General features: G+C 42.7%; 1 protein-coding gene across 1 annotated transcript in view; it reads left to right on the forward strand.

The window, feature by feature from the left end:
* Positions 1–19,378, forward strand: part of PNPLA8 (patatin like domain 8, phospholipase A2) — a gene marked incomplete at its 5' end in the record, with an annotated part of 104,211 nt that overhangs the window by 35,022 nt on the left and 49,811 nt on the right. Inside the window, 2 exon segments of the mRNA XM_082256839.1 lie at positions 1,452–1,623; positions 17,994–18,051. Coding sequence (XP_082112965.1) covers positions 1,452–1,623; positions 17,994–18,051 — 230 coding nt within the window.

The following is a 19,378-nucleotide window of genomic DNA, read 5'->3' on the forward strand; positions in this document are numbered from 1 at the left end:
CAGCTGCTTTTTCCCGGCGTCAGAAGTGGCTCTGCAGCTCATTTTTTCTGATGCCCAGTGTGCATGAGGCCTAAGTGGTTAAAATCTCAGTTTTGTAGTCCTGAGATATGGATTAAGTTGCCAAAAGAGGTGTGGTGGGCTTGTCATTTGCATATTTTAGAGCACATTACAGCTATCTTGAGCCATTCTATAGTATTTTATCATACACCTACCACTAAAAGCTGTTTTTTTTCTCAAAAAACATATTGTGATAATCTGTAGTTTATAGTAGTAGTAGTAGTATAGCTCTGCTCCTAGATGAGATGTGCTGTCAGCATAATGAAGTAATAGTAAGCCCAAGAATATTCATTATGGTGGTATTTGGTAAACATTAATAGATGTGAGAGCATCCTCTGCTCTCACAGGGCAATGAAACTGATAGTAATTCAATGGCGTACATTTACAAATTCCCACAGCCCTTCATTTTCAAAAATAACCTGCTTTTTAACAAGCAGTAGACTTTTTGAAAAATAATATATATGCTCTAATAATGAATATATCTATCACTGACATTTTTATTATTAAATAGGAGGTGGCTGAAACATGCGTCGTTTACTAGGCCTCTGTGACTTGTAGGATACACACACTAGATGGCAGTAGTAGCACATATTTGCAGAGTACCTTTCAGCCTGGTATTATACTGTATTTGGTGAAGGGATTTTGTGGAAAAAAAGCATATCCAATGGTTTTGACATGCCCTTTGGAGGCAATCATAACAATATTATGCAATGTTAAAAACACATTTGCTGTTTATTAACACTGAACCATCCATTAAATGTGTAAAAATAATGACCAAAATATTGCTAACCACCTACAGATCTTATTTGATCTTATTTGTTTGTGTATGTGTGTATATATATATATATATATATATATATATATATATATATATATATAATATGTGTGTGTGTATATATATTTATACACACATATATATATATATATATATATATATATATATATATATATATATATATATATATATATTAATGTGTGTGTGTGTGTGTGTGTGTGTGTTCAGATTGTGAAAAAAAAACAAAACACAGATCCATTATATGTATTATTTAATGTATATATTGTAAAAGCCAGCATCCCTTTCTTGGGTTTTAATTCATTAATCCCATGTGCGCCTCTCTAATCCGTATACTATAATGATTGTTTTAGCTTAATAAATCCCTATAAGAGAGTCACTGGTGGCGTCTGGAATATAATGTACTTAGCTACGGTGTTGCATGCAGTGGGCAGAGCAGCATTTGAGTATATAAACAAAGCATTTGCTTAGAATGTCAGATTATCTGCAATGGTGGTATGTCTGTGTTGTAGTTTGCGTGAATTTGAATGTATGTGATATTTCTACAGACATAGCAATACACTTTTAGGTGTGTTTTAACAAGTAGCTTCTTTCTTCCTAGGAGCAATCCTGGCCTTTATGTTGGGTTTATTTCACATCCCACTGGATGATTGTGAAGAAATGTATCGTAAACTGGGAAACGATGTCTTCAAACAGAATGTTATTTTGGGAACAGTGAAGATGGGTTGGAGCCATGCCTATTATGACAGCGAAATGTGGGAAAAATTGCTGAAGTAAGTATGCAAATTGCTTACTTAAGGACATTCTCGCGTAGGGATTTTGGTCAGGGTATTTTTTCATTCATTTGCCTTAACAGAGACAAACACTAGGCATTACCTACACTTAGTATTTAATTGTGTTTAAAAATAATTGTGGAATACAGAATGGACTAATGCTGACCTTGCAGTCATTTATATACAGTAGCATCCTTAGTGCATCCTCTCACTCAGAAGAGCTGTAAACTATTAGTAAAGTTGTCAATTATGGACACTCCCTTAGTTACGTCAAAGTTTTCTTGCAATAACTGCACACAATTCAATGTTTGACGTAAACACAGATTAATTTCACTTTACTTGCTTTTGGCCCATCATAGCCTGATTTGTTGTACCGGTACATAAGCCTAACTCCATATAAGCCAAATGTTTCCGTTCCTTGTACAGATAATGGTCAACTAGCCTAAAACAACTGTAGGATATTTGAAATAAATGGCTCTGTTAATGTTACGGGCATCAGCCCCTGACAAGTTACACAGGTTTACGTGAAGCAAAAACATCACCATCATTTCAAGTTGGTGGTAGAAAGCCACGCCGCAACTCCAGGTTTAAAGGAAAGACCATCCCCCAACTCTTTCTGTCTCCTTGTCTAACTCTAGTTTGAGCTTGGGACAGCAAAGACTGACGTTTCTTCAAGTTGAAAATTAAAAAATAATGTCTTTGCCTGTAGGAGCAGTAGAGGAAACAAATTAATTCAAATTCTTTCGATTATAGTCCTTAAGAGTAGCAATTTCAGATTCAGATAAAGGGTAGATTTGCCCAAATGTAATCTTGGCGCCCTGTTAAAGTTCAGTTGGACTTTCATTGATTTGGTGTAAAGGAAGAGTTCATCGCCTCCTTGTAGAATGCATCTAAATAGTTGTGGTAAAATAGTGAGATAATCTCTCTGTATTTCCATACAGAGAAGGCTCCCACGGTTGACTAACAAAACCAGCGACCTTAATCTGAGGAAAAAGGATATCTCTCTGGAGGACCAGTTGATATTTTGCTTATGGACCTGTAATTAGGGCGCACCCAGGATGATTAGAAATGATGGTGAATGTACTGTTTGATATCAAAGCTCAAACATTTTTGATGACCCAGGGAAATGGTTGTGAGTAGTAGAAAAGTCTTTTGTGTAGTTGGCCCTGATTTAATGGCTGATCCAACGTTCATCCGAATAGGCAGAGATTGAGCCCTTGTGCAAAGTGACTCACTGGGCAGTTAAAAAAAAAAATGGCCCAGAGCCCGACAGCAAAGGCAGAGTTTAGACTGCCGGGGAAGCTTTCATTCTTCATGAGACAGGATAGGTCAAGATAAAGCCAACTGCATGGTGAATCAAGGTACGCTGGTGAAAGAGAAAGCTGTCACGGAAGACCGGTCACTAGGAGCCTAAGGTGAATGGGAAGGCTCCCATCTTCTGCAGCTTGTGCTTCTAGTAGCTGATTAGCCAGCTTGATCTACAGTACTCATTTTCAGTATCAGGATTTCTGGCCTTCGATAATTCATCTTTCCACTGTGTGTCAATGCTGTATCTACGAATAGCAGTGATATACCTCTCAGCTGGTCCCTAGGCTTGCTGGAGATTGCAAAGGGCTGGCTCAGGAGTAGCTAAGTGACAGAGATCATCATGAAGTTTGCTAAAGCATAGAAGAAACACCGGTCAGGGTCTCATCCCTTGCTCCATAAGCAAAAAAGCCCAGTTTTGGGGTTTACCTTGAAGAGATATTATTGTACCCTCTTGTGTTTGTCCACAAAGCGGTCCGGGTTGCAAGGAGAAATAGAGCAGATAGGAACTGTGAAATAATTTCAGTCTCCAGAGTGATGATCCAAAAGAGGCAACTTTGGTTCTGACATGAGACACAGAGCTGGGGCAGACATTTTGGAGAAGCTAACTGTGGGGACCATTGGGCTGCCCAAAGACTGGGTGTGGTCCTCAAACTAGAATTAGCCTCTTTGAACTTCTTGTATCAAGATCTTAATTTCAGAGATCTGTTTTTAAAATTCATTGAGTTGTGAACTGTTTTTTAGTAGTCTGCATTGTGGCTGTGACTTGCTGTTACGGGCTTTACCCCAGGCAGGTGACACAGGCTCAGTGTCTAAAGCCCCGTACACACGTACTGATCGTCGGCCGAACGATCGGCCGTCTTTTGTCCAGGGCTGTCGTGTCTGTTGAAAACTGCAAAAGACTGCACACGAATTTTGTCGGCCAACAACAGCCGACTGCAGAAGTGATGTCATGTGATGGTTAACTTTCCTTGTATTTTTTCTTTTCTGAGCATGCCCAGTCTTGCTAATCTGCTGTCTGTCGGCCGAAATCTGTACTGACTGGCGAACAATCGGCCGTTCTGGTGTTGGCCAACAAAAATTTTAATGCTTGCACGACAGATTCTGTTCGGCCGAAAATGTGCTGTCAGCTGTCGGAAGCATCATGCTAACAAGCCTAAAATCGGCCGATCGGTCGTCGGCCGAATATCGGTACGTGTGTACGGGGCTTTAGTGGAATCTTTGTCTGTACCATAGCATCCAAGGGATGATGGGCTGGTAAGCCTAGTCGCCGCTGGGCTATTTTTCTACATGTCAGCAGGTCATGACAATTGGTATTGAACTACCGGGTGATAACAGGAATGGAGTGGCTATGAATAGGAGGCAGGGCAGACGAAATTTGACTGGTCAAAGCTCGGACAGAGGTTGAAGCTGGCAAGAATGGGCAATTTTCCAGTGGAGGTGAGGCAGGCAAGAATAGACAGTGCCCAGGCAGAGGGTTGATGCAGGCAAGAATATTTGTGAGCAAAGATACTCAACAACAGGGACAGAAGACACCGGCTAAAGGCCACACACTATGAGTACACACAATAAGAAAATCAGAAGTAAACTTTTGTACAACGAATGATCTGCCGATTTTCTGATCGTTAGTATGGTGCATACGACAGCCAATTCTGACTTTTTGGACGACAAAAACTGAAGGGGCAGGCTATAAAATTTGTAACCTATGTGAACCTAATGTCTGATTTTTGTTTGATTAGTACAGTTTTCGTCCTAAAGAATTTTCGTCCTAAAAAATTAGTAAGAGCAAGACTACACATGTTCGGAAACGAAAGAATACATACAAAACAATTCAACACATTACATCACTTCTGAAGTTGTATTATGTTGTATGAAAATTTTTGTATGCTGAGTAACCTCTTAACTTTCGATATAAAACTAGCATGCAACAAAAACAGACGAATATTCGTCCGCTAATCTGATCGTGTGTACCAGGCTTTAGTCAGGCGATCCATGTACAACTAGCTACAAGGGCATAGAGAAATTATTTTCATGGCTTTGTCCGCTATCCTAAAATTAGGAACAAATCCCTAAGTTTTTGGATCTGTGATGTTAGTGAGATATGCAAATCTCATCTGTGTTTAAGACGATACGGCCATGTTTTCTACATTTACCATCTGTATACATTACTAGAATATTGCTGGGAAATGTAATCTACTATTAAATTAAGCATTGCCCAGACTTCTACTGAAACTGCCCCTCTGTCAATAATCTTGCATCACTGCCTGCTATCTGCACGTGTTTCTATCACTAGACATTGGAAAGCTTTTGCTCCTCCCCCATAGCCGTGAGTGGGCCCGGATCCTCAATTACATGATGGCAGTGGAGACCCTTGTGGCAGAAGATAGCATGGTCCAAGAGAGAGTACATTCCACATGGACCTGTCTGAGGGCTTTTAGTGATTCTGACAACTTTTGTGCTTTGGTTTCTCAGTAATGTAATTACATCTACTTTTATCTAATCCTTCCCACTCATTTTTTAACATTTCCGGGCATTAGATTCCCTTTCAGAAATCCTATGATTAGTCTCAGTAATGGGATGGTGTCCCTGACACCCCCCCTCCTTTTTTTTTTTATCTCCCCATCTCTCTTTTCTGCAATATATCTATTACAATATGGATACAATTAATTGTTCAGTTGATTATTCTTGAAATATGGCAGCACACTTATCTTTTGTAATGTTTGATTTCTTTCCCCCTTTTTTTTGTTTTTTGCCCTCGATGAGATTCTCTTGTAAAAGGTTGTACTTATTATGCAACATTGACATAAGCGTATGTAAATCACTTTTTCCTTAATGGTACAATTGAGTTTCTAATTCCCTATTGTACTATTTTATTCCAATACAATATTTTCTTTGACTGTATTACAAATTGCTTTTCTGATTTATGTAATGCTTTGAATATTTTTTGAAATGAGGTTATTTGACTAAAATATAGCATTGCTTTAGTATTTAAAAGAGAAGTATGGCCAAAGCTCAGTTCTCGGGCTTAAAGCTGCAGGGGAACAGCTGCAGCATCACAGTGATGCTGCAGCATAGAGGCGAGTATATATTTTTTTTAATAACCCCATACATCTCCTTTAAAAGTTGTGGGTAAAAGTGTATTTCAAAGTAATTGTAATCTACACAAATTGGAGCTTATTGTGTAAATTTGTCAAGTCAGTGTGGTGAATAGCTGTCTTATGCCACTCAAATCCCCAAAGTCCATGAAGATATCATCACTGTAGGTTTTCAACGTGGCACAGTGCATGAGTCCTCTCTTGACCTGGCATCAGGTGGGAGGAATATAAATTAAATGTTAAAGAGAACCACCTCAGTGGCCTGAGTGAACACTGAAAGTCTGTTCCGCCAGCAGTTTACAAGACCTTCTCCTACATTCTTCTTTACTTCTGTACTGGGCTGTAGTGGAGATTGTTAAATATTCTCTTTTACAGTTTGTGAAGAGTTGTATATCCCCCTTTTCCTCAGAGACACTGGCCAAGGGCACTAGGCTTATGTGTTGTACCATTGATTTATCAAGAGGGATAATAACGGATCAAGTGTTCTGGGAGTTAAAATTTCCAATTCAGAGTTTTTTGCAATAAATTGAATTTAATCAATTTTTAACGCAGGTTTCTGGGTTATATTGGTGGTATTATAGAAGTATTATGCTGATCTAGTAATTTTACTAATCTTATTTGTACAGTACAGGACATAGGCTTGATATTGATTGACCCTGGGTTATAGACTTGTACTTTTCAGGTGATTTGACACTGACAAAGCTTTTGACAACACAACCCCATGGGCACATCCCCTTTAACCCTACCCCAATCTATAAGTCCTCGTTTTTTGTTCATATTCTCAAGTGATAAACTTCTACCTTACAGAGAAATCAGTCTTAGCTTAACTAGTTTATTATTTTATCTTTTAAAAAATTCAGTTAAATCTTATCACAATAAAAGCATTGCATCCTGACCGTACTCAGACCCCATGCAGCAGGGGAAAGGCTGTAATGTTGCTTCAGGCACTGAATCCTGCACAGGCGCTCACCTTGCCACTTTCAGTAGTCAGCTGAAGGATGCTTTACATGGCAATCGGTCCATCAATAGGATACCCAGACCCTGCAGACACCCTCCGGGGCTATGCCTACTGTAACGGACAAAGCCTTAACTATATATATATATATATATATATATATATATAGGGTCCAGGTAAGACAGGGTCACCCTGTATCTCTGACCACTACAGTAATAACTGGGGCTATGTTGGGAATATATTAATTTCACCGTGTACACTTTTCAAATTTGGCGCTAAAACTCAACCAATTAGGCTAGGTTTATACCTATGCGTTTTTGCTGACCGAGATTGCGGGCTGCCGTGTCTACGTTTCTGCAAAATGGTGCATGCACCTATTAGAAAACCTGGCTACAGGGAAATCGCATTGTCTTTTTGACCATGTAGTTTCCCTGTGGTTCCCGCACACGCACTGCGATTTTTACATGCGTAGGGGTGCCATTCAGAATGAATGGCAGCCCCGTGCGTTTCCACAGAGCAGTGCTTTTTCACTGTGGGTGGTTGCGGGTGCGGGAATGGCTGCGATACCTACAGCCACACGCAGAAGTATGAACCAAGCCTTAGAGCTTCGCCTCAGGTGGATGACCAGGTGTTACACCTCATCGCTGGTTGCACACTTTACTGCTGCTTCCGCCTATAGATCTTATAGGGTATTCTGGTGCTTCCTCCTGCCCATTTGCCACAAGGGCTTCGCTACAAGATGGTCTACACCCAGATTTCTGTGTACTCCTTCCAGACATGCTTTCCCTTTGCGCACCCTACTCCATGAGTACCCCATAGGGGCTCACCTCCACCTGTAGCTATGGTAAAAACCAGGCGAAAGTGAGGCACAGCAAAAACTCAAGAAAACGTTTGTTTTGCTAAAGGCACGCACAACACTTTAGTTCCATTTTATGGAAAGCAGCCTAACTGACAAAAGGCAACTTTTTCTGCCGCTATGACACAATTTCTCTGACAACTAATGGTTTTTATACAGCCAGGGTTCTAAAATGGTGAACCTCTTCTCCAGCTCCTCTGTCTCTGCCTGAGTTGGATCCTGATATGCCTGGCTTTTGCTAGTTAGACTAGAAGGAAATGAGGAGGACCAATAGGCAGTTGCAAAATATTTTCAACCCCAGACTGCTATAGACCTGAAGTTGCAGCAATATGCTTGCTAACGTGGATATGCACACTTCCGCTTTGAGCAAAACCTTGGCATCTCGCACTTGATCCTAATCTGTGTCGCCATTCCTCTTTGGGTACATAGAGATCTGATAAGCATAAAAATTCCCTGTTCATGAACAAATGCAATGGTCATTCTTTGATGGTTGGATCAATCCAGAAAAGATGTGGAAAATGTTCCCTAAAAATTGGTCTTTTCTGGTAGTTGATCTTGCTGTCTTAAACATCTCAATCTATCAATTGAAGATGTTCTTTCATTCAAAGATTCTGCATATGAGACATTTGAGATGCTCTTAACCTTCCTAGCAGTATTCCCGAGCGTGACTCGGGGTTAGACTTTAGAGCCAAAAGCGGTAACCCCCGAGTCACTCTCGGGGTAGCGCTAGGAAGATCGCTGGATCCTGGTAGAGGTTTTACTTACCTTTTCTCCGGGCTCCAGCGAAGTATGCGGGCAGTATGCGGCGGCGGAGCTTCCTCCCGATCGTCTGCGAGCCCCGGCTTCCGTCTCCGGTGACGTGATGTTCTCAGGGGGGTGGAACCGGCGGTAAATTCAAATGTAAAAACACACCAAACACACTGATACCATTCAAAATAAAAAAAAATTCACATTACATTGCCCCCCAGTGCCCTTTCCTGCAGTTTTACTGTACTTTTTATGTAATATATATATATATATATATATATATATATATATATATATATATATATATATATATATATATATATACTATATGTATACATATATTATGTATACATACTAGGGATGCACCGAAATGAAAATTTTGGGCCGAAACCGAAACCGAAAATTCAGGATGCCCTTGGCCGAAAACCGAAACCGAAACATGACTTTTTTTTCCCCAAATGATTTTAAATAAGTTCTTTCTATCAATATCACTGACTGACTGACTGACACTCACTGACTGACTGACACTCACTGACTGACTGACACTCACTCACTGACTGACTGACACTCACTCACTGACTGACTGACACTGACTGACTGACACTAACTGACTAACTGACTGACACTGACTGACTGACACTAACTGACGAACTGACTGACACTGACTGACTGACACTAACTGACTAACTGACTGACACTAACTGACTAACTGACTGACACTGACTGACTGACACTCACTGACTAACTGACTGACACTCACTGACTGACTGACACTCACTGACTGACTGACACTCACTGACTGACTGACTGATTCACTGTCACTGACTGACTCACTCACTGACACTCACTGACTGACTGACTGACACTCACTGACTGACTGACTGACACTCACTGACTGACTGACTGACACTCACTGACTGACTGACTGACACTGACTGACTGATTCACTGTCACTGACTGACTCACTCACTGACTGACACTGACTGACACACTGACACTCACTGACTGACTGTTACTCACTGACACTCACTGACTGACACTGACTCACTGACACTCACTGACTGACACTGACTCACTGACACTTACTCACTGACACTGACACTCACTGACTGACTCACTGACTGACACTGACACACTGACTCACTGACTGACACTCACTGACTGACTCTCACTGACACTCACTGACTGACTCTCACTGACACTCACTGACACTGACACTCACTGACTGACTGACACTCACTGACTGACTGACTGACACTCACTCACTGACTGACTGACACTCACTCACTGACTGACTGACACTCACTGACTGACTGACTGACACTAACTGACTGACACTGACTGACTGACACTAACTGACTAACTGACTGACACTGACTGACTGACACTAACTGACTAACTGACTGACACTGACTGACACTAACTGACTAACTGACTGACACTGACTGACTGACACTGACTGACTGACACTCACTGACTAACTGACTGACACTCACTGACTGACTGACACTCACTGACTGACTGACACTCACTGACTGACTGACTGATTCACTGTCACTGACTGACTCACTCACTGACACTCACTGACTGACTGACTGACACTCACTGACTGACTGACACTCACTGACTGACTGACTGACACTGACTGACTGATTCACTGTCACTGACTGACTCACTCACTGACTGACACTGACTGACACACTGACACTCACTGACTGACTGTTACTCACTGACACTCACTGACTGACACTGACTCACTGACACTCACTGACTGACACTGACTCACTGACACTTACTCACTGACACTGACACTCACTGACTGACTCACTGACTGACACTGACACACTGACACTCACTGACACTCACTGACTGACTCTCACTGACACTCACTGACACTCACTGACACTGACACTCACTGACACTTACTCACTGACTCTGACTGACTGACTCTGACTGACTGACTCTGACTGACTGACTGACTCTGACTGACACTGACTCACTGACACTGACTGCCTCGCGTGCTGCAGTTAGAAGGGGTTGAGCACTAGGCTGTGATTATAAATTTAATCCGTTCTGACTTCCGACACAGGATGCAGGAGAAAAGGAGAGAAACTTTTTTTTTTTTCTTACAGCACACATCGGCATTACCTTCCTCCTCAGCGAACAACAGGGAAGGGAGGAGGTGGGTGGAGTGATGCAGCGATTGGCACGGAGGAGGATGAGATCCTCCTACACTGTGCATTCTGGGTCCCTCTCCCCCGGGACGTCACTGTAAATCACAATGAAGCGCCCGCCCGGCATCGGATCGTAGCGGAGAGCACAAATGACAGAGAAATTAATGGCTTTTTACACAGATCAGCGGCCATACATTTTCGGCATATTTAACCCCTTATCGGCCGAAATGGAATAGTCTCATTTTCGGCCGAAAATATCGGTGGCCGAAATTTCGGCCGAAAATATCGGTGGCCGAAATTTCGGTGCATCCCTAATACATACACATATATATATATATATATATATATATATATATATATATATATATATATATATTTCTCTAGCGCTCATTGACAGACGTAGTCCTCGGTGATACACCACCTTCGGGTTATGTTGCCTCCACAGGAGCAGGACTAGACAGGAAATTAAAAAGCTCTGGCCACACCCTAGGGGCAGTCCCAGAGGGTATATCCTCTCTCTCTCTGCCTCAGCAAATCAGTTATTTTCTGTCTAGTTAGGAGTAAGGACCTAGATACCTTGCTGGGATCTTAGGTCCTGGCAAGAATTTTTTTCTTAAAGGATTTTTAGACAGCTTTTTTTCTCCAGTGTTCCTGTGAGATCTTCAAGCAAGAAAGCTGAACTGGGCGACGGGCTGGATGTTGAGATCCGGTGGTCACCCCAGTTCAGCCTACGAGCGCGTGCAGGCCATAGCTCCGCGCTGGGTCGGCCGCGACAAAGTCCCATTAAAAGGACTGAACCCGCGAGTTAAACGTCTCGCTGAAACGCCAAAGACCATGAGTCACGGCGTCCGTATCGGTCGACAGCCCTCCCGCCCCGGTGGAGAGGGGTACTGTCAGGAGTTGGTGCCCGCCTGGTTCCGGTATGGTGAGTAGTATGTTCCCCCTTTTTCCCTGACGGGTTTTGTGGTGAACGCGGGCCCCTCTCTGTATGGTAAGAAAGAGTCCTTTCTATCCTATAACATGTCACAGATCCTCCTACTTTGAGTGTGATTTTATGTGTGCAAAAGCCAGGAGGCTTGGTTTGGGAGCTAACAATCTATTGTATACATGTTTAAAAGATGTAATCTGTGGCATTCTGGGAATCTTATGGGTTAAGTATAAGCTACCTACCAGTCAGAAGCCACGGACATGTAGACTGCCTTCCAAATCAGATCTCCAGCTATTAGCAGGCCTCCCGAACGGCCATGCGGTCCGCCAGGGCCGGTACCGCCAACCACGCCATATCCCCATGCAGAGAGAGTGTTGTGTGCCCTGCAGCACACCGCTATTCAGTATAGGCCGCCGCCATTTTTTTTGCTGGATCGCACGAGCCGCCATTTTGGCGTAGCCTCGTGTCTCCAGCATGGGGGCGGCCATGTTTTAGGTGATCCTACACCTCGTGGAGCTTGGGGGAGGCGCCGGAAGGCGTGCAGAGGGGCGGAGCCGCCTCCTTTCTTCCTGAGCAGCCAGCCAAAAGACTTCCTGTTTGTCAAGACAGCGCTGTAAGCTGTTGCAGTTTAACTCTGAGCATCAAGTGGTGAGCCTGGGGGTCTATCTCTCTCTCTCTCGATCGATAGGGATCCCTAGCAGGTAACACTAAGGGGCTTTTTGTGGCGCTGGGGGTCAGAAAAAAAAAAAAAAAAAAAAAAAAAAAGCTTTTTTCTTTACTTTTGAATTATATTATCCAGGAAGTAACTGGAGTTATTATGGACCCTGCCACACATATTCCCCCACCTGTTTCCCTCGAGGGGGCCTCGGGACCCGCCGGTGCACAGAGTATAGAGTCATTTACAGCAATTTTGGAGTCTATGGTGGCTCGGGTGGAGGCGGCCTGTCAGGGACGGGGGTCAAGGAAGCGACCCCCGCCTACCCCTATACTATCTGACACCTCTGACTCAGATTCAGAGATGGTCACGGCAGTTGCAGGTTCCTCTGCAAGGGCTGTTATCCCAGGTAAAGCCCCCTCAGACAGTGAGGAGGACGCTTCTTCTCTTGCTATAATTCAGGAAGAAGCATTGGTGGACGCACTAGTTGTGGCAGTGCAAGAAACCTTAAAACTTGAGGCTTTACCGGCAGAGGCAACTGAAACAGAAAGGCCTTTTGGGACTAATAAGCCCATCAAGACGGCGAAGGCTTTTCCTGTACCTAAATGTTTTGGTAATCAGATTAAAGGAGAATGGGAGCATTCTAAACGTACCTTTACTATTTCCAAGCGTATTGCTAGACGCTATCCGTTTGAGGAATCCATCATTAAGAAATGGACGGTACCACCAGTCGTGGATCCGCCTATTTCCAGGCTGAATAAAGCCACGGTTATTCCAGTGGAGGACACTTCGTCCTTTAAGGATCCGGTGGATCGAAAGATAGAAGCAGAGTCCCGCACTATCTTTTCTCTGATAGGGTCAGCATTTAGACCAGTAATTGTTATTGGTCTAGTTTCCCAGACACTTACGGAATGGGCGAAAATGGTACGCCAAGATCTTAGGGGAAAAGATATTCCCCAGGAGACATCTGATTTGATGGAACAGATCATACAAGGGCTACGGTTTATCTGTGACGCAGCCTTGGACACTACTCCCTTGTTAGGGCATGCATCTAAGTTAGCAGTGATCCTCAGACGTGTGCTGTGGTTAAAATGCTGGTCAGCTGACCTAGGTTCCAAAAAGACCTTGACCAATCTCCCCTTTCAGGGGAATCGTCTATTTGGGGCCAACCTAGATGAAATCATTAAGGATGCCACTGGGGGCAAGAGCACTTTTTTGCCACAGGCTGCAAAAGCTAAGGGACCTCGCAACAAGCGAGGACCTTTCTTTACCGCCCATAAAGGGCGCCCGGCTGGTACTCCCGGGAAAGGCAAGACTCCTCCAGGAGGGTTCAAGAAGGGCTGGTCGGACAAGCAGAGGACCAACCCAGCCAAACCCGAAGTAAAGGAGTACACAGCCTGAAGGTGCGCCCCCACCCGGTTTCAGGGTGGGGGGACGTTTTCACCGGTATTCAGGACATTAGATCGAGCATCAACCACTACTACCGGTGCGATTCTTCCCTTCCAACATTTAAGTACTACAGGAAGCGGTAGTTACCGTTCCCTGAATAGATCTTTTCCTTTACCTTTTTCTAAGATTAGTCCCGATACCTCACAGGAATCGGATCTGATTGACCAGATAGGCCAAGTAGCCTCTAGTCGGGTGACTTCGGTCCCTGAGGTTCAACCAGAAAAGATCACCTTTCCTGATAACTATCAGGTATCTGATAAATGTGTGGAAACAGAAAACGACCAGACTTTCTCGGATGGTCGGGGCCAGATAGCTCTAGGGACGCCTGGTTCAGATCCAATCAGCGCCAGTGGTCCTAGAAATTCTAGGCTGGCCTCCTCAAGCCGGCCTGGCCGACTTGGACATGTTAGTCGCAGACGTTCCGTGGGAACTTCGTCTCAGGGAGTGTCTGTGGTCTCAAGGACCAATTTACCTTCGTGCTTTACAGTCGCTGGTTTTAATGGCCTGGCCATTGAGACCCAAGTACTGAAGGACAGAGGTTTGTCTACTTCAGTCATTCCTACCCTTATTAAAGCAAGGAAAGCGACTTCCAGCAAAGTCTATTATCACACATGGAAGACTTATATTGCGTGGTGCGAATCTTTAGGATTTCCTCCACGTACCTATTCGGTGTCTCGAATATTGGCCTTTTTGCAACAAGGGGTTGAGCAGAAGCTAGCCTTGAGCACCATCAAGGGTCAAGTTTCAGCATTAGCAATCTTCTTTCAGAAGCCTTTAGCTACCAAATCCTTGGTGCGGAATTTCATTCAGGGGGTGCGGCACCTGGCTCCTCCAGTCCGCGCGCCCTTACCGCCCTGGGATCTTAATTTGGTTTTGTCGGTTCTACAGAAACCTCCCTTTGAAAACATCAGGGAGATTCCCTTGCTTACTTTATCCCAGAAGGTGGCCTTCTTGGTGGCTATTACTTCTGCTCGCAGGGTGTCAGAACTGGCTGCATTATCATGCCAGTCCCCATACCTAGTGATTCATAGGGATAAGGTAGTACTTCATCCTAAGCCATCTTTTCTTCCTAAGGTGGTTTCAGATTTTCATCTGAATGAAGATATTGTACTACCTTCCTTGTGTCCTCAGCCCAAGCATCATCGGGAACATGCGTTGCATTCCTTAGATGTGGTTCGGGCAATCAGGGTATACCTGAAAGCTACGGAATCATTCCGTAAGACGGATTCACTTTTTGTGATCACGGATTGCCCCAGAAAGGGTTTGCCTGCATCTGCCGCGACCATTGCCAAATGGATTAGACAAACGGTGGTACAGGCTTATTCTATTAAGGGTCAGAGTCCTCCGTTCCCTGTTAGGGCGCACTCCACTCGAGCGCTCAGTACTTCCTGGGCCTTTCGCCATCAGGCGTCAGTGGTCCAGGTATGTAAGGCGGCCACTTGGTCGTCGGTACATACCTTTACAAAATTCTATAAAATTGATGTGACGGCATCGGCGGATGCCTCATTTGGCCGCAAGGTTTTGCAGGCCGCAATTTGAGGAGACCGGTGGTCTACCTCGAGGGTTTTTTTCTGTTTGAAAAAAAAAAAAAAAGAAAAATTTTTTCTCTCTTTTGAGTCTCATCATTAAGGATGAGCATTGTAAACTTCTAGTTGGCACCGGTTGGGCCTTCTAGATTGGGATTTGATTTCATTTTCCCACCCCTCAGTTTGTGATACTGCTCTGGGACGTCCCGAAGGTGGTGTATCACCGAGGACTACGTCTGTCAATGAGCGCTAGAGAAAAATGGATTTTTGTAAAATCTTACCGTAAAATCCTTTTCTCTTAGCTCATTGACAGACGTAGTCCCCGCCCCTCTGTTTTTTTGAGTTGGGTTAAAATCTCTAAAGACTGCTTTTTCACATAACTGATTTGCTGAGGCAGAGAGAGAGAGGATATACCCTCTGGGACTGCCCCTAGGGTGTGGCCAGAGCTTTTTAATTTCCTGTCTAGTCCTGCTCCTGTGGAGGCAACATAACCCGAAGGTGGTGTATCACCGAGGGCTACGTCTGTCAATGAGCTAAGAGAAAAGGATTTTACGGTAAGATTTTACAAAAATCCATTTATATATATATATATATATATATGTATACAGTTGGTTTGGGCTGCTCATTCACAAGAATCACATGCAAAATAATGGTACCGCTTTCAGCACCTAAAATCCAAAAGAATCATACCGCCAGGGAGGTTAAAAGCTCTCTTTACACTTACAGGCCTAGCCCTGCCCTAGATACCACTGAGGTGTCTGTCAAACTGCATCTAACTGGACTTAAAGGAACTAGGGCTATGAACAATAACCCTGATCCTGTATTCCAGGACTGTAGTTTAGCTAAATAATTTACATAAGTTTAGCTTCTGCTTTGCTCTTTTGTGTGAATGCCCTAGAAAAAGTAATGAAACAAATTTCCAGAATTGTGCAGAATCTTGTGGCTCAAACCCTTGACAGTAGAGGCTGCGTGTTAGACACCTTACACGTATGCCCTTTGAAGGAGGATGTATTTTTGGGGAGGCACTTGACAAATTCATTAAAGATGTTACAGAAAGGAAGGTTCTACTTTCACAGCACAAGATTCAAATTCCCCTTCCCCAGGAGTCTCTACCTCTTCAAAACGCAGAGCACTCAATCGCTCTGCCTAAGCTTCAGCCCACCAAGTCTTCTCCAAAGTCCTGTTCCCAATAAAGGGGCGCCATCATTTCTAAGAGTGGGGGGACATTTGTTACAGTTTTCGGCTTTCTGGGTCACAGGCTTCCCAAACTTGTGACCTCTTCACAGGTGAACCTTGCGTTTGAATGACCGCTGTGCAAATACAGTGTGGCATAAAATATTGCAATGTCTGCCATTTTATTCTCTAGGGTCTCTGCTAAAAAAAATATAGATAGATAGATATATTATAATATAATGTTTGGTAATGTTTGGGGGTTCTATGTAATGTTCTAGCAAAAAATGTTGATTTTAACTTGTAGGCAACGAGTGTCAGAAAAAAAGACTTATTCTTTAAAGAGGAACTGCAGTCTGCTCACATAATTTGTAATAAAAACATCTTTGCCGTTCTGAAGCTTCCCTCCAACCACTTTGCATATTATTTTATATATACTGTGATTCTGTACTTACCAAATATGCTACACTAAGTCTGGCTAACTGTGGGCAGCTGAAGCTGCTGACTGTTCACTTCCTGGATTTACACACACACACACACACATATTATATATATACATACATACATACATACATACATACATACATACATACATACATACATACATATAGACAGACACACACACACTCTATACAGACAGACACTCACACCACTGCTTGAGTACCCATTTCTCCTCATGGATCTCTGCAGTCTCCTGTTATCTCCGCCATCATCCAGCCCCCTCCAGCTTTGCAGCTCTCATTGACTCTCATCCGACTCACCCTCCCTCCCATGCTGGTAAACTCTCAAGAGAGTCAGAGCCGTGCATGATGTCGTTAGCCTAGGCTTATTACCAGACAAGAAAGTGGGCTGTATAAGGTATTTACTGGCAGAAAAAAATGTTAAACAACAAGGGAAAATGATTTAGTAGATGGAAAGATTAAAAAATTACTCAAGGTCCACTTTAAGTGGCTAAATTGACCTCATTTGCAGACTGAAATGTATCCCTTTGATCTAAAAGAACCCAATGATACAATGTTTCCTTTTATCTCTCAGCGCTGAGCAATGTTGTGATAAACTTTGCCAACTGTTTTTTTTTCTTTGACAACTGTAAGCACGGAACTGCTCTGCACTGTTAAATGAATTGTGGAAATGCCGGAATTAGATCGTGAGGGGGGTTGAATGGACATTGCAATTTTTTTAAGGCTTAATTGTACAGCTCTACTGTGTACACATGCACGTGACAATTGATGTATGAAGAAATGTGATGTACAGTGTCAGAGGTTGCAGTTTTGTGGGATTTTCCTCTGAAAGTGTAGAAGGAAACCAACCCTGATATTCTTACCTAGACACTGAATGTTGTTATGCCTCCGAGGAACATATGCAGGGAATACTGGTAACTTTATTGGGTTATGCTTTATGCAGGCTTCCAGACCGGTTTACAGCTCAATATGTATTGCATTGTTTCTTGAGTACTGACATTGTATTATACACTTAAAATGATATATATGTTTTTATCTTTATTTGAAAGGGAAAGAATGGGTTCGGACCTAATGATTGAAACTGCAAGAAATCCTCAGTGTCCCAAGGTATGTATTTATGTTGCCGATGTTTTCATCCCAGTTGATTTGCTGTGTTCATCTATTTATTCTGTTTTATTTTCTATTGTATATTCTCCTATCCGGAACAAAGCTTCTTTTTTTTTTATATTATTTTAAAAATATTTGCTTCCACTCTATGCTAAAATATATTTGTGCAGCTATTGGTGGAATGTTTTTATTAAAGAGGTTCATAGCCTTTGATGCCACAGCCTGATTTATCAAAGAGTTTTGTGTTGTCACAGCAACGTATTCGCTAGTCGTTCTTCCAGTGCAGCATGGAAAATGAACAGTAATATAATTGGTTGCTTTGAGTATCACAGATAGTTTAGATTTCATGCTCTTTGACAAACATGGGTCATAGAATTGCTGTTTTTTTTCTTTTATAAATAAATCTGTAGCATGTTAAAATTTCAAATTTTAGAAGAAGGTCTTGCAATTCTATCGAGGCCCTTTTTCTACAAATGGTATCCTATAGCAAAAAATCCCTGGCAACACCCCCATAATTTGTATAGAAAATTCATAAGTCCTAATATAAATCAGATTTATAGGCTATGATGTTAAATTGATAATTTATTATAACCTAAATATAACCTATAACTCCTATCTCTGTTGATATCACTTTGAATGATCTTTCTAATGTATGTTTCATAATATATACCTGAATATTGGTGCTCAAACTACATTTCATTTTCATAAAGAACTTACCCTGGTAAGTGATTGCTGAATGCAAATGAACATGTATTTACCCTTAGGCCAGGTTTACACTAATCTGATGCAGTAACACATGGCTATTGCTTTAAAGTAATACTAAATTCTATTTTTTTTTTGTTCTGTTTAACCACATTAAGACTGCCCGCTGCAGATTTACCGCGGCAGGAAGCCCCTCCTGTGCGAACCGACGTAGCCCTACGTCGGTCGCACGCGTGGATCTGGGGGGCGAGCGCAGATGCCGATGCATGGGGTCGGCGGCCGCGGTTGCCCAGCTCCCTGCTGAGAGAGAAGAGCAGTTACCTGTTGAGGTAATATTTTTAGCACCGATTACTGTAGTAATGTCACTGGTCCCCTCAAAAGTGTCAGGGGTCCGATCTTTCCGCCGCAATGTCAAAGTCCCGCTAAAAATCGCAGATCGCCACCATTACTAGTAAAAAAATTAAATAAATAAAAAGGACATAAATCTTTCCCCTAGTTTGTAGACGTGATGACTCTTGTGTGAAATAATCAAAATACACTTATTGTGATTTTTTTTTTTTACCAAAAATATGTGGCAGAATACATATTGGCCTAACATGATGAAAAAAATTTTCTAATTTTTTTT

The sequence above is a fragment of the Pelophylax lessonae genome (genome assembly GCF_965119305.1).
Source record: "Pelophylax lessonae genome assembly, chromosome: 4".
NCBI lineage: Eukaryota > Metazoa > Chordata > Amphibia > Anura > Ranidae > Pelophylax > Pelophylax lessonae.